This window comes from Anabrus simplex, chromosome 1, assembly GCF_040414725.1.
Source record: "Anabrus simplex isolate iqAnaSimp1 chromosome 1, ASM4041472v1, whole genome shotgun sequence".
Taxonomy (NCBI): Eukaryota; Metazoa; Arthropoda; class Insecta; order Orthoptera; family Tettigoniidae; genus Anabrus; species Anabrus simplex.
Genome location: NC_090265.1, coordinates 854,729,144 through 854,756,328, shown reverse-complemented (window position 1 = coordinate 854,756,328; position 27,185 = coordinate 854,729,144). Strand labels below are relative to the sequence as shown.

General features: G+C 39.3%; 1 protein-coding gene across 1 annotated transcript in view; it reads right to left on the bottom strand.

Annotated features, from left to right (window-relative positions):
• Slob (Slowpoke binding protein) overlaps positions 1-27,185 on the bottom strand; it is a 635,348-nt gene that overhangs the window by 55,242 nt on the left and 552,921 nt on the right. Inside the window, exon 6 of the mRNA XM_067147746.2 lies at positions 8,401-8,689. Within this exon, the coding sequence (XP_067003847.2) occupies positions 8,401-8,689 (289 nt within the window). The remainder of the gene's footprint in view (positions 1-8,400; positions 8,690-27,185) is intronic.

The window sequence follows — 27,185 nt, the reverse complement described above, 5'->3', positions numbered from 1 at the left end:
ACTCAGCGAGGAATCCCACCCCTACCGCCTCAAGGGCAGTGCCCTGGAATCTGGGTTGGGGGATACAACCGGGGAGGATGGGGAGGATGACCAGTACCTCGCCCAGGTGGCCTCACCTGCTATGCTGAACTGGGACCTTGGGGGGGGGGGGATGGGAAGATTGGAAGGGATAGACAAGGAAGAGGGAAGGAAGCGGCCGTGGTCTTAAGTTAGGTACCAGTCCGGCATTTGCCTGGAGGGGAAGTGGGAAACCGCGGAAAACCACTTACACATTTTTAACTCTTTGCGAGTTAACCGCGATTTTACTTATCGGGAAGCCTTTACCCTACATTATCCCGGTTAATCGAGAGTTGAGTGTAATAGGTATATTACACTATGTATGTATTGTTCCCTCCCATTTTTTGACAAGTGCTCGCCATCAGCTGAGACGAGGGATGACGTAACCACAGTCAGGAAGTCTTTGGAACAACGGGGCGGCGTGTCAAGGCCAGCAGATATATCGACGTTGAACGCAGGAGGTAACGTTAGGGCCTAGAAAGCCTGCAATGCAGGCGGGCCCGGCCTATAAGGGGCCCCGCAGATACCTCGCAAATAAGTGAAATTAATCTACTATGTCTAGCTTAATGTCACTCAGCATAGAAATGATTAGTACGGTTTTGTAGAATCATTCGACTTCTTTTTTAATTTGTACGTTGAGGGATGCCAGTTGGTTGTATCTAGCAGTACTGAGTGTAACACCGCACAGCTTTAAACAGTGCTTGCCCTTGTCAACTCTCGCAACACCGGGATACGCTCCTCACAACCAGATTATGTGGGTATGTTCAGTCCTCAGTCCTAAGGCTGGTTGTATCCTCAACAGCTCCACCTTAGCTGTCATAGAGGGCCTAGGCATCCCTGAAGAGGCGTACTAGGAAAATGAGGAGTGTCGTAGTTTCCCCTCGCTTTCCTCAACGAACCAGGAGTTGTGATCGATTACATATCAGTCTGCCAAGCCCACGGAAATGCATGAACCAACTGACCCTATGAGCAACATTTTCACACCATTCATAGCAGGGACTGGCTGCATAAGGAATGGCATTACTATCATCGGTCATACCTCAGTCACTTTCACATTGCCAAAGCCAAGGATAAGACTGAGGCAGATTAATGAAAGTAACAATATTGCTATAGCCTATATCAGAAGACATAGTGCACTGTAAACACTAGGTCGCGCCAGCAAAGGAAAATTATTGAAAATAATTACACCAATGAAAATTGATATCAAAAATATGTTTAAGTTAGGAAATGATACTTTGTTACCTGCTATGCAAAAAATTTTGCTGAGCATTTGAATTTTGTCACACATTTATTGTTCTACAATGTATAATGCCAACAGGAAGTTTTAGTAGCAATCAATCTACTGAGTTTCGAATGAGCTCTCTCGGCATGAGATCAATAATAAATTAGCCTAATCAGTTGTGCAGTTTGATACTATTAAAAATTCATTTGAACAGTTTATTATTTAATTCTGCTCCTTTTTTGTAATCTAATACATTGTTATAAGCGAGACTTCGGTATCAGTTACGGAGTATAATTCTGTAGTTACTGAAAAATGAAACCAATTAAAGTTCGAACATCTAAGTGGTTGTCAGTTCAGCAGCTTAGTCGTTAAACCACGGAGGTAGGCAAATAAAACCTAATTGATAATCTTAAAATAACGAATAATCCCTTTGTTTATATAACTTGTAGGCTATGGAACTTATATATATTGCACTAGCAGTTACCCGTGGCTTCGCTCGCGTGGATTTCGTCATCCGATAAAAGTAATCGTTCCTTGGTACTTCACTAACACATTATCTGAAAATCCCTAAAGTATAAAAACTCACCGAATAATTCAGTTTCATTTACCCCGGAAAGTCTTTGTAAACCACGTTTGTTCTATTGCCTTTTGGGTCTAAGATGCAACTTAGAACTGTAGGTGTGAGAAATAGTCTTCTCTCTAGTCGTAAAAAATGTTTATTTTTAACCCGCGAGTGGTCGCTAGCCGACATGTAACGTGTGCGGTCAGCGTGAGACTTTCACATTAAAATAAATATGATATTTTTCACAGTTTTGTGGGGCGTAAGGCTGAAATTTACTACTGAAACGAAACGCAAGTTCTACCGTATATATTGTAGGTAAAAATGAAATTATTAGTTGTTTATTGATGCACAAATTACTACTTAAAATAACATATGAAATGTACATAAAAATAACTTCCGTCCTGAAGTTGTAAAAAATCTCACACATGCATTATATCTAGTAAGATTTACGTTCAAAGCAAGGTTTCTGTACACAATAACTTTTTCAAACACAAGAAGTGCTCATATTACAGGGTCTCGTTGCGTAATGACATCTGTGGTTTTACTCTTGAGCACTGTCCACGCAGTCAAGACAGGATTCCTGTCGCCATGCATTAATTTCTGAAAATAACATTATTGGAAATTAGACTTAAATTAAATCACATGTCTGTACGTAATATTCGTAATATTGAAAATATAAGACTTTATGACAGTCGCAATACAAAGACAAGAATGAAGTACATTAGGTCTTCTCTCAACATGTGAGTTACCTGAATTTTGTAACAGCGCTAATTCAACTAGCATTCTTCCTCGACTCAACATTTTTGAGAACACATTTATCAGTAACTGCAAATGGAGAACGTTCCGCGCACGACCTAAGTCAAATACTAACTAATGCGTACAACAGGAGTAATTTTCCCGCTCCACTTCAAAATAACACCAACGTCATTAGTCGCGCGATGAGATAAACTCTCACGCAGCGCGCACGGACATATAGGAACCTTTGTTCTGACTAGGGAAGGGGGTGCTTACCCTTCAAATGTGAATCGCTCTACTCACGACAGTTATAAACTCAGCTAGAAGAGGGAACAGTCACCTCACTTTCATCACTGTGAAGTAATATCACAAAAACAAATAACGTGAGAGGAAATCTCATATAGCAACCACTCGCGGGTTAAAGGAGATTCCAAATGCCTATTTCCACGTCAGTAACGTCTTCAGTTTGTGAGATATAAGTATCCCCATAAAAATAATTCAACCCCTTTATTAGTCTTAACCCCACCCCCAATCCACCTACGAAAACAAAAATACATCTATTTTTAAAGGAGATTCCAAATAACAATTTTCGCGTTTATAACATCTTCAGTTTTTGAGATGCAAGTATCCTCGTAAAAAATAATTCAACTAATGTCCCAATTATTCCCACCTATGTGGATTTTCCGAAAACAGAAGAATCGTGTTTCTTGTTTTTAAAGGAGATTCCAAATACCAATTTTCACGTCTGCGACACCTTTAATTTCTGAAATATAAATATCCTCTTACAAAGAATTCAACTAATTTTTCAATTCTTTCACCCCATTAAGTGGGTTTTCCGAGAATAAAAAAATACGTATTTTACTTTTAAAAGAGTCTCCAAATACCAATTTTCACGTCTGTAATATCTTCAATTTTTGAGATATCAGCATTCTAATAAAACGAATTCCACTACCTTTTCAGTCCTTTTTACCCCTTCTCTTAAGAGTTTTTCCGGAAACAAAAAATATGGGGTTCTTAATTTTTAAAAGAGATTACAAATAACAATTTCTCACGTCTGTAACATGTTAAGTTTTCGAGATGTGCTGTCGATACGTTCATTTTAAAAAATTCATACCCTTTTTCAGTTCCCCTTAAGCGGATTTTCCGAAAACAAATCACCTGTGTTTCTTTACTTTCAGAGGACATTCCAAATACCAATTTTCACATGTGTAAAATGTTACCTTTGTGAGAAATACTGTAGATATATACAGTCTTTTAAAAACTTACCCCCTTTGTCAACCATTCACCCCTATAAAACTTGATATTCCAAAAATACAAAAAGTGTTTATTTTCAAAGAAGATTTCAAATACCAATTTTCACATCTGCAACATGTTCAGTTTTTAATATATAAGTATCCTCGTAAATAGTATTCAACCTCTTTTTAACCTCTTTTCACCGCATTTCCTTTAAAAGGAATTTCCGGAAACAAAAATATACGTGTTTCCTCATTTCTAAAGCAGATTCCAAATACTAATATTCACGTCTTTAAACTGTTAATTTTTTGAGATATACGAGGGCTATTTTTTTTTTCAAGGTCCGATTGGTCACGAAATGAAACCGCAGTACAAATTTGACACTTTTCTATTAGTAACACTTACTGATACATCACAGCTATTTTTCAACATAGTCGCCTCGCAGATTGAGACATTTGTCGTAGCGTGGTACCAACTTGTCAATGCCCTCTTGATAGAACGTCGCCGCCTGCGCCTGTAACCATCTTTGTACGCCAGTCTGCAGCGCCTCGTCGGTGTCAAAACGCTGTCCACCTAGCCAACGTTCGCTTGAATTTCTTTGGCTTACTCGGGGAGTGCGAATGCATCCACTGTTTGGATTGCTCTTTTGTTTCTTCCGTTTCAAAATGAACCCATGTCTCGTCCCCTGTGACAATTTTGTTCAAAAAATCCGGTCCATCATGGTAGCGCTGGAGAAACGCTAAAGCGGCGCCCATTCGCTGTGTTTTGTGACGTTCAGACAGCATCTTCGGAACCCATCTCGCACAAAGTTTGCGGTACTGAAGTGTCTCACTCACAATTGTGTAGAGAGCTGACCTGGAAATTTCAGGAAACAAAGCACTCAACACAGAAATTGTGAACCGACGATTTTCACGAATTGCCTGATCCACACTCTGAACAAGATCATCGGTTGACACACGCTTCCTTCCCTGGCCGCCTGCATCATGGACGTCTGTACGCCCTGCTGTAAAGTTCCTGCACCATTGTCGCACTTTGCTGTCGCTCATGCACGTTTCACCATACACACGACTTATTCGGCAATGAATTTCGGCTGCAATGCACCCCTCAGCCTGAAGAAATCGAATTACACCGCGCACTTCACACTTGGCGGGCGAAGCGATCGTTGTAGCCATGTTTACGAGCGCGCTGCACGTTCACTACTGACGGGACTGAGGTGAGGCGCATAACGGTCATTTCAGAGACGTTGTGCAACACATCTGCGCAGCAGTTCATCATATATTCGCGGGCGTTTGACTGTCGCGACCGATCGGACCTTGAAAAAAAAATAGCCCTCGTAGATACTCATTCTAAAAATTCGCTCCCCTGTTCACCCCCTTAGCGGCGGAATATATAAAAATCCTAAATGAAATTTTGGATGTTAAATTTATATTACGATTTTTCATTTCTGCCTGCTGTACTTTAAATTGTGTTAGATATTCATAGGTTTTACATTTTTTTGCGGGGAGGCTATTTTTTATTTTGGCAGGGGGTTCCGTACCACGTTCGTTACGCCCCTGGGTGACCGTCACAACTGTGTGGAGTACAGATACTTTGCCTTCGAGTGTTATACAAACGGAAACGGAAGTTATGTACTTGGGTTATTAATTTGTGAAACAGTCTGCGGGTGTCTGTAAAATTTCCTCGTTATCGAGTATGTGACGTGTTACGCTGACCATGTCACACCATCTTACACACGGCTCGGGTGGCTATGCGAGCAATAACGACGCACACTTCATACTCTTTGTTTTTAGTATAAAATTCTTAAAACTTCTCAACCAGCTTATCTCCGTGATCGCATCAAACTCCTCTCCACAAGCCATAACAAAAAATACCCGATCCTGCAACACCATGTTTTATCCCTTCCTGTACACAGAACAGCAATCTACACGAAATCATTCGCCGTTACCGCAGGCCGACAATGGAATCTCCTACCAGTGGACGTCAGAAGTATCTCCAGCAGCTCAGCTTTTAAACATGCCTGTGTCGAAATACTAGGTAAACATGCACGAATAATCAAGTTTTGACCTGAAAACATCTCCTCCTACCGCATCTTCATCATTATTTCCCTCTACCTTTCACAGATATTCCTCTTCTTCTTCTACTTACCAATCCTTCCCTCCACCTCTCAATTGAAGGTGATATCTTGGTACACTAGAAATGTATATATTTTCTAAACTTTCTCTTAAGTAGTGATTATAGTACTCATTATTCATATAATTTAATGTACTCAATGCATGATGTGTATTATATATTATCATCAGTAGTTATTATTAAAAGTGTTCTAGGTTATGACTGGTTAAGTGCTAGAAAGGCAGTGCATCCCTAACTTTGCCTGGATAAATACAACACATTTTATTATTATTATTATTATTATTATTATTATTATTATTATTATTATTTTTATTTTTATATTTCTTTACACTTCCTCCAACATGTGAAAGTTATAAAGTGACCTACCGATAAGATATTATTACCACTCCTACGTCACGAAGAGAGGAATCTTTAATTGTCGTTTAGACCTACTGAGGCCCACGGGGCTCGTATCTGCTCTTCAGTAAATTTGTTGCTTTCTTCTTCTTCCAATGCTCCTTCATTTGCTGACTATGAGCCAGCTTTCTCTCTTCTGTCCACTTAGTTCGGAGTCTTCTTACTTGTAAGGGACGTTGGGAAAACACCGTGTCGGATGGCTTGACGGAACAGTAGTCGGTCATGAGTTTGTCCCAGTGGGACACCTAGTTGTTCTATATCCGACTTAACTGACGTGATCCATTTGTTCTTAGAAGCCTTGCCTCTTCCTGTTACTGTGAATATTACGATCGTGAATTTTTCGACCTCGGTATGACACCATACAGACTAGACGCATTAACGATCATAGCACCAAGCGGATTTCTTAGTTTGCTAATCATATCAGGAATTTATAGCAGGTATGTAGAATTTCGCAAACTACTGTAATTTAAACTGTGATTTGTGACATTTGTCCTCAAACGTAGGATTTCAAGCATTTGTCACCAGTGAAGGACTATTCTATTTCTAGGTTGTTCATCATGCTATAGGGAGGAAAGATCCAGTTGTGCAATACACTTCTATAAATTAGAATTACTTGCAAAAACTTTAAAGCTTGTATTACGATAAAAAAACATGTTTCTTCGTAACATAAAAGTACCAATAACCTCATCAAAAAAAATAAAAACCACACACTACCACCAGAAAGAAAATTCCTTATCGGACAGGGATATCAAAAGAGGATAGTGGGTTGAAGAGTAATTCATGTTCTAATTTCTGGCCTTTTGTCAGTTACTAGATGTGATTTAAGCACAGTCTCACAGGCGGATCCCTTATCTGCGGCCAATTATATTGAGAAATTTATTCACAGCTGCCTGTTTCTATAGTGGTTCGTTGTATTGTGTGATATGAAAGTGAAGATGTGTATTAAGACGAAGACAAACACTCAGTCCCGAAACATAGGAATGAACGAGATACCACTAAAATCACCAATCCACTCAAGAATCGAACTAAGGGCTCTCCGAACCGAAGGCTAATACGCTCATCACGCTCCTGTAGCACAAGAGTATGTAGTGTGTTCTTAACTAGAAATAAATGTGAACTGAATATTCAGGTCAATGAACACGAAATTTGAACGTTGTAGGTCCGAATCACACGGTGTCCGGACTCATTTTTGTTGGGTACTTCTGCGTGTACTCTATAGTTCTATCAATTTATTCGTGAACTGCCAGCGACTCAAACGATAAGTGCTTCCGCCCCCACCCTCGACAGTCTACACTCACCTCTGCTGTGACCAATAGCAGATGACTCTTGACCAATAGTATGCTTGCTTTGTCAGTGACAGTCCACGTTGAGTGCTTTGAAAGCGTGCCGGTCCTCAAGCCGGTTCACTTGTCAGGTCTCCTGTGTTGCACAGCGGCACGCAGTTATGTCCAGTCTCGCTGCTCGCTCTCGGAGGCTAAGTAGTTAAAACGGAGAGTTGACAACGTTATATCTCGAGTTGGAGAAATTCTGGCACACCACGGATAAGGAATGTAAACAAACACAACCAGGCAGCTAGGCTTCAAAAGCGTGCCGGTCGCTAACGAGGACGTTGCAAGAACTAAATGTACGCAATGTGGCCTAATGAAATGAAAGTCCGTTTCAAAATTATTATCACAAACTAAGCTATTTTACGCACAATGTACTCTTAACAGGTATATATTGAATGAAACACAGCGGGCAAGCTCAGATCCCTACCAGCAGGAAAACAATGACCGAATTCACAGCAGCATTTGCAGGAGAGCATAGTACGCGAAATACGAAGGTTTTATGTTCAGTTAGCCATTCTAGTTCTGTATTTAACATCTCTTCGACTTGCACTAATCTACTCGACACGACCTAATAAGCTTAAAGACTATTGCAAAATCTTTGCGCCAAAAATCTCCCAGTCACTAATTATGGTACCTCTTTAGTTGCAATTGCTAGAGATTTACAGACAGAAGTAGTTCCCTTTGTTAACCATTATATGCCAATAAGAGTGAACCCACTTACTGTCTACAATACGCACCAAAGCAGATGGTATCCACAGCCTGAGGGTCGGTCCGCGCTCTGCTCCAGATGATTGGATGGATCCTACTCGTATGACCCAGTAAGGTGTTTTCTAGGCCGGTGAGTCGTGCCACTCCATTCTGCAGGATCACGTTTCCGGAGTGCAAGTGGCTACAGGGTGGAAATCCTCTCTCTTTGAGGAACAGCAACGCTTCCAGGATTTGCCGACCCAGGCGCTGAACCTGAGACACTGGGAGACCTTCGCTACGTTGTCCATACTTCTGACTCCAGTCATCCTGCCACCGACTCTGTGAAAAGAACATGCGGAGGTTTCAAAACTACTCTTCATAACTACCATGCACATTAACTAGAAAAGAAATTAGGCATTAATATATTAGAGTGACAAATTTAAAGTGTGAACAAGCAGTGACAGTAACACACACCGACTTTGCCTGGAATCACAGTGTGAGGAACCGTAACATATAGTTCTCCTCTCCTTTGGTGTTGTGCAGGAAATACTGAATAACTTTGATAGGATCCATGGAGTATCTTATGTTTCTTCTAGTGTTTTAAGTGGAAGGAGTCGTTCAGAGGAATAAGTTGTACCATTTATCACGATCTGTGGCATCTTCAGAAGTTTTTCTTTAAATTTGTTTTACGTCCTACTGACATAGATATGTCTTATGGCGGCGATAGGATAGGAAAAGGTTCGGAGTCGTAAGGAAGCGGCCGTGACCTGAAGTAGGATACAGCCCCATTATTTGCCAGTTGCGAAAATGGTAAACCACGGAAAAAGTCTTCAGGGATGCCATCAGAGGAGTTCGAACCCCCTGTCTTTCTAATGAAAGCTTACAGCTGCCCAACCCTAACCGCATGGCCATCTCACCCTGTCTCCAGGAGGAAGTTGTGAACACTAAATACTATATATCAGCTTTCATACGGCACGGTGACTGACTTGGTCTACAACCTGGTACGATGACATTCGTTGTGTTCAGAGTTGTTCATTCCCTCAGTAAGATTATACTTCGTCGTTGCCGCCACTGATAACGCATCCATCGCCAGAGTCCATTCATTCTGATTATCACAGCATTATTCAGAGTTTTTACACAGTCTGTAATAGAGTATAACCACACATCTCATAAGTAAATTCCTCCAGAGTATATATAGTTTACTCGAATGAATGTAATAATAAGTAAAGTAAACTCGTATCCTCATCCCGAGGTGGAGCAGTTCCTTTTAGGCACCCCTCCAATGAAGGTGAGCTGCATGTACCATTTCAACTACATACCAGCCCTCCTGCCATTCTTAAATTTCTGGCCGTGCCGGGAATCGAACCCGGGCCCACGAGGTCGGCAGCAGTTAACACTAACCATTACGCTACGGAGGCAGACAATGTAAGTGAATGACGTGTAAATGAATCCAAAAAATTATGGATTACATTTTAGAATCTTAGGCTATCCCATGCACGTTTTTACTCTTCTCATTTAAGAATATGCACTGTTCCTAGAAATAAATAATACAGTAGCATGGTTTTTAGTATACTCTGATTGTAACACAGTAATATTTAGTTAATTTATTTTTGCCTCATATTGGAATAATTTGTTACCTTTCTGTTATCGTCCACTCTCTATTATCTCGTATTTTCCCATCAGTAGTAATCTTAATTAATTGTATTATTGCTACTTCTTATCTGACTTACTCGTCTTATTTCATAAACTGTTATTAATCACCATGATATTTTAAATTAATGCTCTAAACGTCTAAAAATTGCCCTAACTTCGCCAATTTATAAATAAACAAATAAATAAATAATAAATAAATTGATTCTTCTTATTATTATGCTTCTACAGGAAGGATTAGTGTACCTAGCAATAGGAGTCCGATCTTGGTGCGATCTCATTTGGTTATGCAATACCGACACCATTTTAAGGTACTAAAATCACCATGCCTGGTGGCTAACAATTAGTGTAGCTCTGATCTCCGGCATGATAGCACATACTATGAGGTGTCATTCATTTTTTAACCTTACGTAGCCTATGTACTGCAAAAGGAAAACAAATAATTAACATCTGAGGCAATAGCGCTGGATAGAAGGGGGAAATGTTTTCTTTCTTCCGCAAAAATTTCGCGATATTGACATTAAATGGGTTCAAAATAATTGGAAATACATTCAAAAAGATAGTGTTTTTTCTGAATTCCAAAAAAGTACATTATCTCGAATGTTAAGCAACAAAAGTTTATCGGAAGCGTCTGAAAATTAAGGCGGCCGAACATTGTGGGGAGAGCTCCGCTGTACTGAAGCCCCAGCCGAGCATATCTACGACCCCACTTAAGTTTAGAATTAAGTATTTAGTCACAGGGCTAAAGACTATAAGTCATATTGCATTAGGTCCTTACTTTCGAAGGTTACAGAAGATGTTAGGAACGCTAATGACAAACGTCTGCTCACTATACTTATCCTTCTTGACTTCAGTAGCGCCATTGACACTGTAGAAATTCAGACTATGACAAAGAAAATGGAATTGATAAATTTCGACCCAGTTGCGCTGAAGTATTTAGTTCTTACTTGAGTAACCGTCAACAGCGGGTGACAATAAACGTCAAGTCCTCTAAATGGAAAATAAACTTAGTGGTGCCCCTCAAGGTAGTATTCTTGGCCCCTTACTTCTCTGTATTTATATTGATGACTTGCCATCTGTGATAGGAAACAACACACGCCACCTCTATGTTGAGATCTTCAAATTTATCGACTCTGCAAGACTTCAGACTCAGGTGAAACATTCAAGATACTAAGAATATACATACACAACGACATTCTCTTCTTATACAAAACGCCACAAATATTCAGGCAGTCATAATAGGATCACTAAAATTATTAAGCTGCCTTAACAATGCAGCAATCCCACCTATCCTACTGAATGGTAACATTATTTCTTACAGCAAAACGGTTAGAAATCTCGGCGTTATTATGAATGAAACACCTGATTGGTCTGACCATACGAAAGGAACACGAATTTTTTTGGAACGCTTCACCTCTTTAACGGCAGAGAGATGTATTTACATTTGAGCTAAAGGCCAAACTAATACTGACACTGGTTCCCTCTATTATTGATTATTGGTTTTAGTTGAATTGACAAGAGAAGAAACAATCAAACTTCAACGAGCACTGAATTCCTTCCTGCGATTTATTTACAATATCAGGTATGATGTTCATATCATACTATACTATCAGGCTCTCGCGTGGCTGAAGCCTGATAAATGTCGGCAGCTACACATTTTAAAGATGGTGTTTAGAGTGTTAGCTGAAAATCAGCCGCTGTATATTTCTTCTAAATTCACCGTTTTATCATCATTTCACAACTTAAATACACGTTCAACATTTTTTCTATTCCAGTGCACCGCAAAAATAAAATTAATACTGTAGATCATTTGTGGTGACCGGCGCCAGACATGGGATTCCCTGCCAGCTCAGATCAGAGAAACTAGCTCTTTATCAAGATTTAAGATCGCCTGCCGAGACTACCTGCTGAGGAAAGGTGAGTGAATAGTTGAAAATTAACGTGTGCGTGCCTGAAGATTAATCAGTTTAAAGAGTTTTTAATATTAATTAGTTTCAACATTAATTTAGTTAGTACATCTAAATTAATTTTTAATCCTATAAATGTATTCAGTTTTAACTATTTTAAGTGTCTTAGCAATTTATTTAAGATTTTAATTAGTATGTGGTTAAGTGTATGAGAGGGCCTCGAACCCTAACTTCGCCACTGAAAATGGCACTAATATATCTATATATAAAATAAGAGTTTTGTCTGTACATTGCTTAGAATTTGAAAAGAATGGTATATCTGTATTGGTCATGTCCATAGTAACAAGGAAATGCACTTTTTATTTCTCCGCCATGGCTGTCTATCTGTCTGTCTGTCTGTCTGTCTGTCTGTCTGTCTGTATACGCATCACGAGAAAACGGCTGAAAATAATTTAATGAAAATCGGTATGTGAAGTCGGGAGATGAGCCACTACAATATAGGCTATACATCATTTTACTCACGATGAGTGAAATGGTAGTTTAGGGGAATGCCTAAACTTGAATTCTCTAATATTTATAATATTAGAGGTCCTATCGATAAATACTACATAACTAAAGTTATTATTTTCTTTTTTTTCTTTTTCTACCGTTTTTTCCCACACCTGTGGGGTCGTGGGTGCGAACTGCGTTGCACATGTGGATTTGGCCCTGTTTTACGGCCGGATGTCCTTCCTGACGCCAACCCTGTATGGAGGGATGTAATCGCTATTGCGTGTTTCTGTGGTAGTTGGTAGTGTAGTATGTTGTCTGAATATGATGAGAAGAGTGTTGGGACTGACACATACACCCAGTCCCCGAGTCAGAAGAATTAATCACAAGCGATTAAAATCCCCAACCCGGCCGGGAATCGAACCCGGGACCCTCAGAACCGAAGGCCAGTACGCTGACCATTCAGCCAACGAGTCGGACATAACTAAAGTTATATAGAATTAAATTTTCGATCATTTATGTCATACATTCTTACCGTACCGCCTTTGATAACACATATATTCATGAATTTGTATTTTTGTTGCCAAGTCCATATCAAAGCTGAGCCACGAGAAAATGGGTTAACAGAATTTAATGAAAGTCGGTATATAGAGTCGGGGAATAAGAAACTACACTCTAAGTTTCAGACAGCTTCATTCGCCCTGGATGAAATTGTAGTTTAGGAGGAGGCGCCTTAAATTTAATTTTTAAATACCTATGTTATTAGTCCTACCGAAAAGTACTACATAACAAAAGTTAATAAAATTTCCGACCATTTATGTTTTATTCAATTTTACCGTACCGATTATGATAAGAGTGGTATTTCAGAGTCGCAAGAAAACTATATGTATGTGAAACTGCATAACATTGATCAACAATAATTACATTGACCGTTGTTTGTGGTAAAAATGAACTGGCGTGGCTTTTAGTGCCCGGAGTGTCCGAGGACAAGTTCGGCTCGCCAGGTGCAGGTCTTTTGATTTGACACTTGTAGGCGACCTGCGCGTCGTGATGAGGATGAAATGATGATGAAGACGCCACATACACCCAGCCCCCGTGCCAGCAAAATTACCCAATGATGGTTAAAATTCCCGACCCTGCGACCAAAAGCCAGCACGCTAAACATTTAGCCATGGAGCCGGACGTTGTTTGTGGTGATGTTCTTTGTCTCTTATGCTGCCGCTCAACTCTGATAGATGGGATTACTGATGCGCACCGAGTACAACAGCCTGACTGAATATTGGTGGGAAATAGCTGGGGAGTTAAAAACTTTTTTCTTTAGCATGTCATTCCCCTGGTTCATACATATTCTGATACCGCACTGCTGGTACGTAACTCACTCGTTCATCATAGTATTCCAGCTATTCGATCCTTACTCTGACGCGCTGTTTTGAATGAGCAGTGTGCACTCTTAAGGCAGAGGCTCACTTAGTAGTAGTAGTAGTAGTAGTAGTAGTAGTAGTAGTAGTAGTAGTAGTAGTAGTAGTAGTATGACCTGGTCTAGAATTACAATTAGGGCATATTCCAAATTATAGCACCACATTTCACTAAATAACTCAAAATTCAACCCTGAAAAGAGCCGTTTCTTAAAGAAAAAATCTTCTTCCTCTTCACTTTTATTAAATTCTACATTCATTTTATTCGAAAATTGCAGTGAAGAGGAGGTTTCTCCTCTGGCTTGGAGGAATAAATTGCCTCCATGTCAGATAGATCTTTCCGCCGCCAATGTAGTGAATTGAGATTTTTCGACTCATCGGGTACTCCTAGGAGACAGATTAATAAAAGGGCATAGTTTATGCCCTGGGACTCTCCACTATTCAATCCCCCCCCCCAAAAAAAAGACTGTGTTCACAGACCATGGCTGTCTGCGGCCTGGTCACTCCAGCTCTGGAACTTTGGACTGTTAGATCGACAGCGTAGTAGCCTACTGTTCATTAAAAGTGAGAAAATATGTGGTGTTTCTTTTAATCAAGTATTTCACGTGAAATCATTGCTTTTGCTCGCGCCATTTCTACTGACGTCATTGTAATGACCTATGTTCATTTCAATTGGGAAAACCTCTAAGACAATCAGGTGGAGAGTGAGTGTCTGCCATTATAATACAACACCCCAACCTGATCGTGACTGATGGTAGGCAAGCGGGTCTACCATTACAATGAAAATTCCCTAATGCAGTCTTCATATGGGAAAATACGTTTGGTGATTTCTCCGTCGCGTTTCTATTGTATCGTTAAGAGCTATGCAATTTAATACAATCTTGATCACCACGTGTACTCTACCTAACCTACAATTCTGTATACAATGTAGAATTCCGTAGCGAAGCACGGGTGCATCAGCTAATGAAAAAATTCTTCAAAAATGAAATGGCGTATGGCTTTTAGTGCCGGGAGTGTCCGAGGACTACTTCGGCTCGCCAGATGCAGGTCTTTTGATTTGACTCCCGGAGGCGACCTGCGGATCGTGATGATGATGAAGACGACATATACAGCCGGCCCCCCTGCCAGTGAAATTAACCAATTAAGGTTAAAATTCCCAACCCTGCCGGGAATCGAACCCGGGACCCTGTGACCAAAGGCCAGCACGCTAACCATTTAGCCATAGAGACGGACAATACATAAATAAATAACGTAGTACAAGTCATTGATTTAATTATCATCAGTTAGCAGAAGAAAACAAGTATTATAAAATATGCGAATAAACTAATTTTCTGAATGTTCTATTCATTTCAAAACCATTACGATCAATTTTGCCTCTGTTTTTAAAACCGAAAATTTCTGTCCTGAAATCTAACTATTTTTAACTTACTCTTAAGCCCTGACGCGAAAGAATTAATACAATGCTAACTACTATATTTTATACCCATACTGACTAATTACATTCTTTCGCCAATACCCATCTCGCATTACGTGTTTCACTTCAAAACTTGCGACCGGAACCCCGATACACCGAGTTCGGTATTCTCCTTGTTAGTGGTTTAACGTCACACCGACACCGACAGAGTTTTTGGTGATAATGCGATGGAAAAGGGCTAGGCCTCAGGAGTAATCCACCGTGGCTTAATTAAGGTACAATCCTCAGCATCTAACCTGGTGTGAACATGAATGACCACGTAAAAACATATTCAGAACTGCTGGTAATGGGGTCAGAGCACATCATCTTCTGAATGTAAGCTACTAGCTTACGTGACACGAGCCGTGTAGTCAAATCATGAATGAATTGCCGAAGATCATATTGCCGTATCGTACCATTCAACTGGAAGGGATCAGTAATGTTACCTGATTATTACCAGTATATTTTCTCCAGTAATCCATTACATCACACAAGTAAAGTAATAGGAATTCCACTTCGTTTAGCAGTAAGAACACTCCAGATTGTTACGTCACCCCATCACGTTGACTCCCATGACGTCCCGTGGGGAGTTACATAATACAGAGCCGTGTCTGCTCAATGAGGGAGCTCCCTGTGGAGTCGGCTCATCTCACTGTGCCACTGTTATTTCATTTCCCAGAAGACAGTGTTAAAGAGCAACTCGTAAAACTCCCAGACTAGCACTGGCAGACGAGAGAGATTCCCAGCTTCTAGCTCTGCTTTCAAACTCTCGCGGCAGAAATCAATAGACACTAGGAAAAACACGCACTTGTCCTACTGCGATCCTCATTAAAGATTTCATTCTTAATTTTAATATGCAGAAAATTATCTGTAATCTTCAGTTCGATCAAAATAACAACGGAAGGAAGGAAGGAAGGAAGTAAGGAAGGAAGGAAGGAAGGAAGGTAGTCTGTAGATCCAACCGTCAGTTGCTTTCATAGAAATATTTGTCGGGGCATCCCTAAACCGAAATATTTCCGTGATCATTCATAGTAATGTAGTGATACATAACTTTAACACACGCACCTCGGCACTACATGACTGCCACACTAATCCCTTTGCCTACATGTCCGTGCTTATATACCCGCATCGCAGTCGCGCTACGTTGCATATCCGCTGCAACAACATCGTCAAATGAAAATTTTTTATCACGCCTTATATTATCTGAATGAGAAACTGCGAATTAGCTATTGTTTATTCATATATTTGATTAGCCACTCATTCTTTCACTTATTCAAAACATCTTCTTTTGTCCTCTTCTAATAAATATATTTTCTCTGTAATTCGAAAACACAAGGAATATAATAATAACAACACTGGAAGTAATAATGCCTGTTCTTGTGCATATATTCCTCTTTTCTCTTCAATCATCGGTGTTCTCACCTCAATGGAAAAAACTGCGATGTTAGGCCTATACCGAAAATACAAAATCCCCATTCTTGTTCAGGTGTCAGATCTATCAGTTTTCTTCTTTTTCTGAGCAAATTCCTAAAAAAATCGTTCATTCCTAAATGAGTAATTACTTGGCTTGCATTAAATACTGTAGTTTACAGTCTGGATTCCATAAACACCACAGAATCAAAAATTCCTTTGATAAAAGTAACTGATGACATCAGGTTTAAGATTATTAAGATGGAAGTACCCAGACTTTCGATCTTGTTCATTACAGTCCTGTCTTGACAAGATGCGTTGTTCAGACTTCTCTACTTAGGTCGTATGTATCTAGTCAAATGTAGCGTATAATTCTAAACCTAGAATGACGTTTAGATTGCCCCTATGTCACTGTCGGAGTACCACAAGGCTCTGTGCTTTCACCCCATGTTGTTTGCACTGTATATCAATGACATTGATTCTAATTTCATTCGTTGCTCCTACCACTTTTATGCCGACGATACACAGATTTATCATCATATTTCCCTTTCGTTACAAGTCGAAAATACTATGAAAATAAATTAAGGGGTACGACGATTGAACTTTGGGTCTACTAGTCACAATTTAATATTAAATAGTAGTAAGACACAGTATATAGTGATATGATATTCGAAACTATTAAATCAATTGAATTGTGACAACGGGTCCTCTGTCGTAGTTGGTGACGATGACATCCTCCGAAATCTAAAACTAACTCTTAAAATATATCCTTTCTTGGTCACCTCATGCAATTGTTTTAATTAATGAAGTGTCTTCGTAATTTTCGAGGAATCAGTCTTTGAAATTTTCCATCTTCGAATATGCATTCCAAGTTTTGCCTGATCTTTCCAACACGCTGAGCATAGGCCTGCGTCTCCAAAAGGCACAGAACGCGTGCGCACATTTTGTGCTGAACGTAGGACGCAATAGTTACGTAACTCCACATAATCGACAAGTTGCCTGTTTGAAACTAAAAGAACGCCAGAACGGAAGTACTACCGGTAGTACTACAATATGAAGCCAACCGAACTCCGACATACCTCTCTAACCAATTGATTGCTATGTCATCTATCCACAACCAAATTAATAGATCCACCAGCTACCTCATGGACATTCTCATCTACAGTACGACTAAAATAATTTTCAAATTCATTTATAATCAGTGATTGTCGACAGTGGAATGCAATGAATCTTCATCTGCTGCTTCACAAATTGCCTCGCTATCGGAAGAAATATTTACAGAATTAATAATATCATGTGAAAATTATTAATCAGTATGTAAATATGATATTCACACGAACATTGTAACTTGCTGTTATTAGGGGTTGTTATTCAAAATGAGTGGCACTGACTTAAATAAAGAGACTAGTTACCGTTATCCATGTAAGCCTATCGCGCATTAAATTAATTATGTAAGGCTTCCTAGGTTTACTGGAGGCAAGTGTGAATGAATTCAGCTCGATTCAATTCAATTTAGTTCTCACTTAAGCACATAGTACTTCATTCCCACTCGTGTTTATTCATACTTTTGTTTACTCCCTCGTTTACTACGTACTGGCATTTCCAATCATTCAATCGCTTTCATTCCTTTATTTCTTGATTTAATCAATCACAGTCAAATTATCTCTGGTATTAATTCTCAGACTCAGTTTTTAATGAGGCACTAGCTACAAATAGCTACAAATAGAGGATTGTGCAGACATGTGGTAAAGGCATAGCAGTCTATTATGTACGTTAATTATCTTGCTCACGTTTATTCCATCACACTGTCTTTCATTAACCCAAATACTGAACTATTCTGCGTCTTAACTATTCATCCATACACATTCATTTTCACACATTGTAATTTATTCATCCGAAAATTGACTCTACGTTATTCATTCAATAACTTAGACTACGTTCCTCCCCTAATATTGTATTTCAGTGAAAAATATGACATCACTATCTTTGTTATTCACTCAATCGCACACATTCATTCCTTCATACTTTAATTCATCTAACGCTGAAATCACTCTTCGTTATTTTTTCACTCGCTCATATTTCTGTACCACGGAGGCACATGACACTATGTCACGTTTACTAAGTTTTACAGGAGAGCAGTTTGAATATGTTTAACTTTGTTCTCCTTTAATTTTCTTGCCTATTGATGGCGTCTTTATAACACAATTTTACCAGTTAAATCTGTGAACATTGTGTATCATGGTGTTTTACATTAACGTCATTAGTTTCTTTACTGATTTTCTATGGACATGGTGTTTTATTACACTCATGAGCATGTTGTATTCTGTGATATAGTGGTCTTGGTATTTATCACCGCATTAGTCGCGTGTTATCCGCGAGATACACGGTGGTGATTATTTGCTGTAACTTGAGCTTCTTGAGGCTAGAAGCCCATCTCCCCTCCTAGCTTCCTGTCTCGGAAGTGGTGATATCTAGTATTGTTGTGACCTTCATACAATACAAATGTCGTGAGCTGCTGCCAGCTTAATCTCACAGATACCACGCGAGTAATTCTTTTCTTCTTCTTTAATTCGTTATTTTGCTGTGAATTATCTCATCGTTGTTTGTGCTATTGCTTGCAGCCCGAGATCGTTTGAAATTGAATATGGTTGTGATGATGACGATGATGATTTGTAAAATTGCATTGTGTTCAGTGAGTTGTTTGACTAATGAGTAACATTACGATCTCAGCATCCTGAAGACTGTGAAAAGGAACAATCGGATAATTAGTGTAATTGTTTCAAATATGCCAGTGTACTTTCTCAATATTTCAGTCGATATATTGAAAATAAACGTTGAAGTTCATTTTATGTTGGTTTCCATCTTCCACAAATTATATAGGGGGTGTGTAGATGGACTGAATTTATGTATCCCTCAGATACAACATGAGCGCTGATACTACTTTTAGGACGCGCCTAAAGCAGTGTTAAGAATTAACTATAAACACATTACTCAGCCACAATGTATTTAATTATATAAGATGATATAGTGCATAAACAGAACATTGTGAAATGACTTGCTCTAAGAACACGGTCATAAACCTCACCTCTGTCTTCCTCTTAACAGTCCCTTTTGTTTGTATTGCTCGTATGTTCTATTTTTTTTTATAAAACTCATGGCAAACCGAAGGGGCACAGGGCAGCAGTGCCACTGAATCATCATATTTCTTCTGGAAAATAGGTAATGCGATATTTGAGAGTTGTTTCTAATCTACTGTAAAAGAAAGAGTGAAATCTAACGAAGTTAACCTCTTGGTTCTCACCAGTAAAGGGTGTTGTTAAATACTGAGTTCCTATGTTTTCCTGTTTCACTTATAATTGTTCACATTTTTATTTGTCATTTGTCAATATCGCTCTTTTTATGAACAAGAGGAGAGTTTGCAGAGTCGTTTTTTTGGACATACATTAAGGTGAAACTTTTGATATCTTGAAGTTCCATATTATGAACAGTGCATTTTTCTGGAAGTTTCTCTTACCATTTGTTGCCAGTCCCAGGGTGTTAAAATGCTCGTATCAGTTCCTTCTTTTCCTTCCTTATCAAAGCATGAGCAGTGGGTACGGCCTTCTCGTAAAATCTTCTGAGTTATGGTCTGTTGAAATACAAATGCCTAATAATTTAGTTTATGTTTGCAACCATAGTAAGTATTCACTAATATAAGGACTATAGGAAACAATGGCTTACCCATTGAGGCAGTACTATACTGCCTTAAAATATTAAATCCATAAATCCATAATTTTATACTCATGAAAGTATGGAGTCATTATTTTCAACTCCTACTATACACACACATTGGAGATAAAGATGTGAAATCACATGTAAAACTCACCGGGCTGCAAATGTGTTTCCATAGTTCACGAAAAATCCACCAGACTATGCAGGATTATACAACACTATGTCGAGATATTGTCCAATTCCTCTAAGTAAAAGTGGACATGGTGTTTATTTAAAAGCATGTAATTTCCCCAATACTTGATGTATGACATAGTATTGTATACCTTCGGGTATACAGAAACCCGTATAGGTATGCCAGTAATCTCATTTTGGTTAAAAATGGATGGAGTATCCTATACTCTGAGGTACATATGTATTCCTGTCTATTATTTGCTCACTGTTTCACTCACTTACTGCCCTTAAACAGCTTTAATTCATTCCCACAATGAATCATTCTCTGTATTTTGCATACATTCACTTTCATTCCTTTCCTTACATTGTATTTATTTCATTCAAACACTGAAACATACTCTCTTCTATTCATTCTTCTATGCACTCACTCATTCACATCTTCATTATCTCTCTCAAAGGCTAAATCGTTGCTACACTCACATGAAAACTTCTCCCTTCGTATGCTCATTTACTTAATCTCCCTTCACTTCTGTCTCACATAAACAAACACCGTTTTTACACTTGGCATCCTTTTAGGAGTAGCTGTACCTCTCGAAAGCCTCGTCTTAATTTCATCTGCCTCCTTTACGTGTGTCGCTGACATATAAAATAAACTTTCTGAGCACTCACGTTCTAAAGCATGCTCGGAAGACGCATTAATTCCTTGAACGCTCACAGTTTAATATTAGAAAATGCACCTGACCTTTGTTCAGACGACTTCGCTTTCCATTTATTCAGTACACCTTGCGCTTTGAAATCCAAATTTTTATATAGAATGTCAAGCTTTAGAATTCTTTAGCATGTCAGAGTTCCGTTCTCTGTAGGGTGAAGTCATTAGTGGCAACATAGAGTACTCTTACTGCAGCTCGCTAATTGCTCTGCTCTTTCTCGTAATGAAGCTTACAGTATTTCATCTTTAACGAGTTCTTCAATTGAAAGTTTCGGTAGCAACTCTATGATTTATTTAAAATTTGAATTACAGCCTAAGTAATAAATAATAATATATTAATAATGTCCGGCTCCATGGTTAAACGGTTAGCGTTCGATTCCCGGCAGGGTCAGGAATTTTAACCATAACTGGTTAATTTCGCTGGCACGGAGGCTGGGTGTATGTGTTGTCTTCATCGTCATGTCATCCTCGTCATGACGCGCAGGTCGCTTACTGGCGTCAAATCAAAAACCTGCACCTGGCGAGCCGAACATGTCCTCGGACACTCCTGGCACTAAAAGCCAAACGCCATTTCATTTCATTTCAAATAAGAATAAGAATAAGAATAAGAATACAATTGACATATATGAGTCTAACTGCCCTTCATTCTATCATCAGATGTGGTCCGATATTTGCAAAAAGTTAGTGTTCAAAAATGCAAACGAAATTTATTGGTACTGTTGGCAGACATGTGTTTGGCTTGCCGCCTGTATATCCACATTAAATTAAATAAATAAATAAATAAATAAATAAATAAATAAATAAATAAATAAATAAATAAATCTTATTTTGGTTGTACTCAAGATACGTCAAGCAAATTGAGCTTCGCTCGGTGCAGCTCTTTGTAAGTAATGTGGTAAAATATTAGGCAGGGAAGGACGCGACGATAAGATTTCCTGCATTCTTCACTTAGGAAAAATTACCGTGGACGATAATTCTTATTCGTACGTTAAGATCACAGACAAAAATGTCGAACGGGGCTGTCTCTGATTCACAGCCGGAAGTTTTGACGTACGAGGGCTGTAAATAAAGGAGTGGCAACGTAGTCCAGACACTCGCAAGAGTTCGAGCATGCGCAAATAGGATATGGAAGCGGTCAGGTGGCGCTGTTGTCGATGTGTAGTGTGCATCTGACTGGCATAAATTTGGGGAATGTAGTTGTTGTGTGGCGTTGAAGTGAAGAGTGTAGACTTCACCGCCCTAAAGCATGTTTTGAAAAGGTGATGAGGGTTCGTGGATTAAAATCGATCTTGCCCGTTGAAAAAATGCATCAGAATGTTACCGAGGATTACGTGAAGGCTGTGGTGAAAATGTATCACGGTATAGGATGGATGCACGATGGTATAGGCGTTTCGTACGGTTCAGAATGAGAATGCGGATTTGCATCGCACAGGTCGGCCGTCCATTCCTCAAGATCAGATGGACATTGTGAGTGGTCTCGTTCCCGTAGACTAGGGATAGCGAACCTTTTCCAACTAGTGTGCCATTATAGGTCTGGATTATTATTCCCAACTGTCTACTGTACCACTTGTTATTTTCATTTGTAATGGATACAACCCCCGCCCCCACTTGCCACCGCTACCACCGACTTCCATCCTAATTCCAAATTATGTTTCATAATATGTTATATTGTAAAATACCAGATACATGTGATTGCATGTTTCATGGTGGTATTTTGCCAATACCGCAAAAATACGTAGTAGCTATGTCATTTATGTTAGGTTCATAACGTCTCCACAACGTTCATTGTAGAGAAAAGTTGGTTGTAGGCGTATGATGACCGAAACAAAGTAAGTAGCGCTGTAACAAGTTTCTTCATGGCCGAAACTTTTGTGGAAGGCTGTTCAACTGTTCATGTATTAAGTTCTCCGGCTTCTGGAGAGAGTATCCACCATCAACAGCACACTCGATTTCCACTAATGCTTCATCAAGTTGTACGAACTTTTTCACCCATACATGCTTTCTTAAAATTCAGTCAACTCCATTTCTAAACTATCAATATCTAACCACTCAAAAAAAACCTCATTTGTACAGTGTGAGGTTTTGAAATAAAGTGCGATAGTTTCTCCAAATTTCAAAATTGGAATAATTTCTTGGCAACTATTTGTCTTACAAAGTTCACAACAAACAGTTACTCACTAGTAATAATTACGCGATGCTGACAACCACACACAAGCCAAACTTCACTAATTCACTGATGTGGATGAGCGAATGGCTCGTCGGCGACTTCCGGACGTATCAGTGTTGTAGTGTTGCCATAATGCACGTTCGAATGGAACTAGAATTTAGATTTTTAATATTTATTTCTTAATCCTAAAACACTATGACTATACGATGCACGAGATATGTATAGTCTATAGTACAAAACGTACACAAAAATTTTAATATGTCCATGTGGTGTGCCACTGAAATCGTGTTCGCGTGTCACCTAATGACACGCGTGGCATAGGTTCGCCATCCCTGCCGTAGACCATCGATGACTATCAGTAGAGGTTGGTCTCAGTCATCAAACGATGTGGCACATACCGATGAAATGTCTAAACATAAGGAATGTTGCGTCCCGTTGGGTTCCTCTCCGACTCACCGACGTACACAAATGGCACCGGTATGCACTGGCTGGCATCAGCTGGACAGATACCGCGACGACGGAGACGCATTTCTGCAGCGTTTTGTCGAGTTAAAACGTCAGTGGAATGAATGGCGTCACCCATGTTCACCACGTCCACAGAAATTTCGACAGGAACCCAATCGGGTGAAGCTTATGCTGACTGTGGCATACGATACGAGGGTGTTAATCTTACGCATGCTGTGCCTGAGGGACAAACCATCAACAATCACTCCTTTTGCCGATTTCTTGAGCCACAAATGGGTCAGGTTATACGGCGCAAAAGTCCACGTTTACTGCGAGACGATCGCCCTACTGTGTTGCATGACAACGCATTTCAATGGTAGCATTGGCCCGCCTTGGAACACCCTCCGTACTCACCAGACATGAGTCCTTGTGACTTCGACCTGTTACCGAAGTTCAAGGAAGCCCTCCGAGGCAGCCGATTTCCTGATGTGGCATCTGTACTTCGCGCGATAGGGTGCACAATTGCTGTCATCACACATGAATGCCTTCCCAACGGTCCCTAATGACTTCTCGATATTTGACAATAGGCAATAGAATATGTGGGTGACTACATTGAAGGAATTTAATGCATTTGTACTTGTTCGTTCATTATATATTGCTTTTCTATCAATATTGCCACTACTTTATTTGCAGCCCTTGTAGAATACGTACCCAAGATAGATATTGTTGTCAAAATAAAGTATCTGGTCGGTGCAGGTTTGAAATTTTATTGCTGACATTTTATTTCTTTACAAAAAAATTTATATTTGTTCAAAAAAGACGATTTTCCAGTCTCTGATGTGAGAATAACATATATTTGTTAATGGGCAGTGGTAAATCTCCTAGTGATGCTCGGCCGTCTTAATTGAAACGCTCCCGATTAGCCTTATGACGCTCGGTTTTGTGAGAGAAATAAATTGTGTGCCGTTCTTCACGCCATACTTTTCTAAAATATTCACTACTAGTTAATGTACCCGTGCTTCGCTACGGTATTCTACCTTGTATAGAGAGTTCTCAATAAATGTCTGTAAAGGCATGTCCCTCAGCGCTATCCGAGAAACGAAACAGGGATGTCACCAAACGTTGGATGTAAGGTAGGCACTGAGGAAGGTTTGTTGATTATGGCAGGCCACATTTCCTACTGCCAATCACAACTGTATCCACTATAACGGCAGGCTAACATGGCAACTGCCGTTAACAGTAGGAATGGGGAGCTTTCAATATAAAGACAGGCCCCTTTTCCTAATTCCAGTCACAATGGAGCAGGAGAGACTTGATTATAATCCAGAAATGCAGCGCTGTCTAACGTAACAACAATCCAGACACGACAAAAATTCATCGGACCAAAGTTGTAGATCTCTCCAAATTGAAAGACCATTGTCCTATATGTTTTGTAATACGACTTACCGTATAGCCACAAACTACCTAGAAACTAAGGTCTGCAACGTCATTACAATGTATCCATATTTCGATATTTTTCGGAACCAAAAGTTATACATCTGAACAGCTTAGAATTTTTTCTCAAAGGAAAGAGTGTCCAAGTTTCAGGATTAGCACTCGCATATATACGGAGTAATTAAGGGAGAAAGGAATACAGTTAAGGACTTTGAAATTAAAAGAAAATAGGATTATAACTGAGGACAGCCGGATAGGACAACTATTTAAATACCAGGTGGATGTATTTTAAAATAAAATGAAAATAAAGAAATTGTGATGGTATGAGTTACGGATATAAGAAGGCGGTAACAGAGAAGAAATATATATGAAGAGATTCTTAGGTAAACACGTAACAAGATAACTTATGGTGTTATTACTTAAGCCTAAAGAGGCAAGGCAGAGGCAAGAAATTAAAGCGGAAAACAGAATTAGAATATAAATACAGTAAAAATTGTAGCAAATGCAAGAAAACACCTTTCGGTATGAAATAATGGGCTATATTTCGCGGTACTGTCAAAATATTAACAATGACCCTTAGTGTTATTCGAGGACGATCGTAACCTCCAACAGTATTCCGCCAATATCCCGCTGAATGGCCCATTGACGTCTCTCTTCTTTTCTACCCAAGGAACAACCACGAGTTTACAGGAATTATGTCGAAAATGTAAATACGTTACTTCCCTGCTGGCAAGCAGTTAGAGACGTTGCCGTGGTAACCTGTAGGTTCGCTGTCGATGTGTCGGTCACTCAATGCAGAGTATGAGACGCACAGAAAATAGTAATTAACTCAGTCATTTGAAGAGTAAGCGAAATTATGTACATAACAACAGTTGTTCATAACCAATGGACGCTTCACATATATTCCACGGATTTTAAGAAAATCAATAATATAAGAGGAAATAGAAGAAAACTGTTCTGGTTTTCATATAAACTCCCCACCTATTCAGAAATTTTAAAATCATATACATGTGAAGATTGGTCGATATCTATCTAGCCATTTCGCCGTGATGATGCAACAAATAGACAAATAGACACGGAAAATAAAAACCACTGATGCGGTCTTGAGTTGACCTAAAACGCATAAATATTTGAAAAATTGGCAAAACAAACGAAATTACAGACAGCCGACCCCCTACAACTTTATTATATAGATTTGATTATTTTTAGTTTGCTGTCTACTTGTGGAATTCACTGAGATAAATCAAACGACCCTCACATTTCGTGCTATCACGCCGGAGTCCAGGCTCTATACTAATTCTTACCTGCGCGGCACGGCGATTTTTGTTCCTCAAAATGGTGACGACGTGCGACTATATCACTCGACGTTGTCATACCGAGATCAGACTCTTGTTGTTAGGGGCATTTGTTTTTCCGATTTAAAATGAGATATTGAACATTCATCGCACGTGTTTCCCAGAAATTATTTCTATATTAAAATAATAATAATGTTTTTGCAATGCTCCCCAGCCCAAGAACGTTTCCAAAACTATAGACGTGTTCTATGACAGAACAACAAATTGAATCTGTCTCTAAATTTAATCTTGAGAAAACTAATTATAAGACATCCTCTTTTTGTTTGTAGCTGAAGACTCGTTGGAGTCTGTTGTCACCTCTACACATCAAATTAGGCATAATGAAACAGTTCATGAATGCCTTAACCTAAATTGAGCAATATTACGAGAAGGTTCCTCATTTATCAGAAGCGAAATTGAAAGAATGCGTGTTTGTTGGACCTGAGATCCGAAAAATTATGTTCGATTCCAACTTTGAGTCAAAAGTGAAAGTAAATCAGAGGGACCCTTGGGTATCATTCAAGCAGGTTGTTACCAAGTT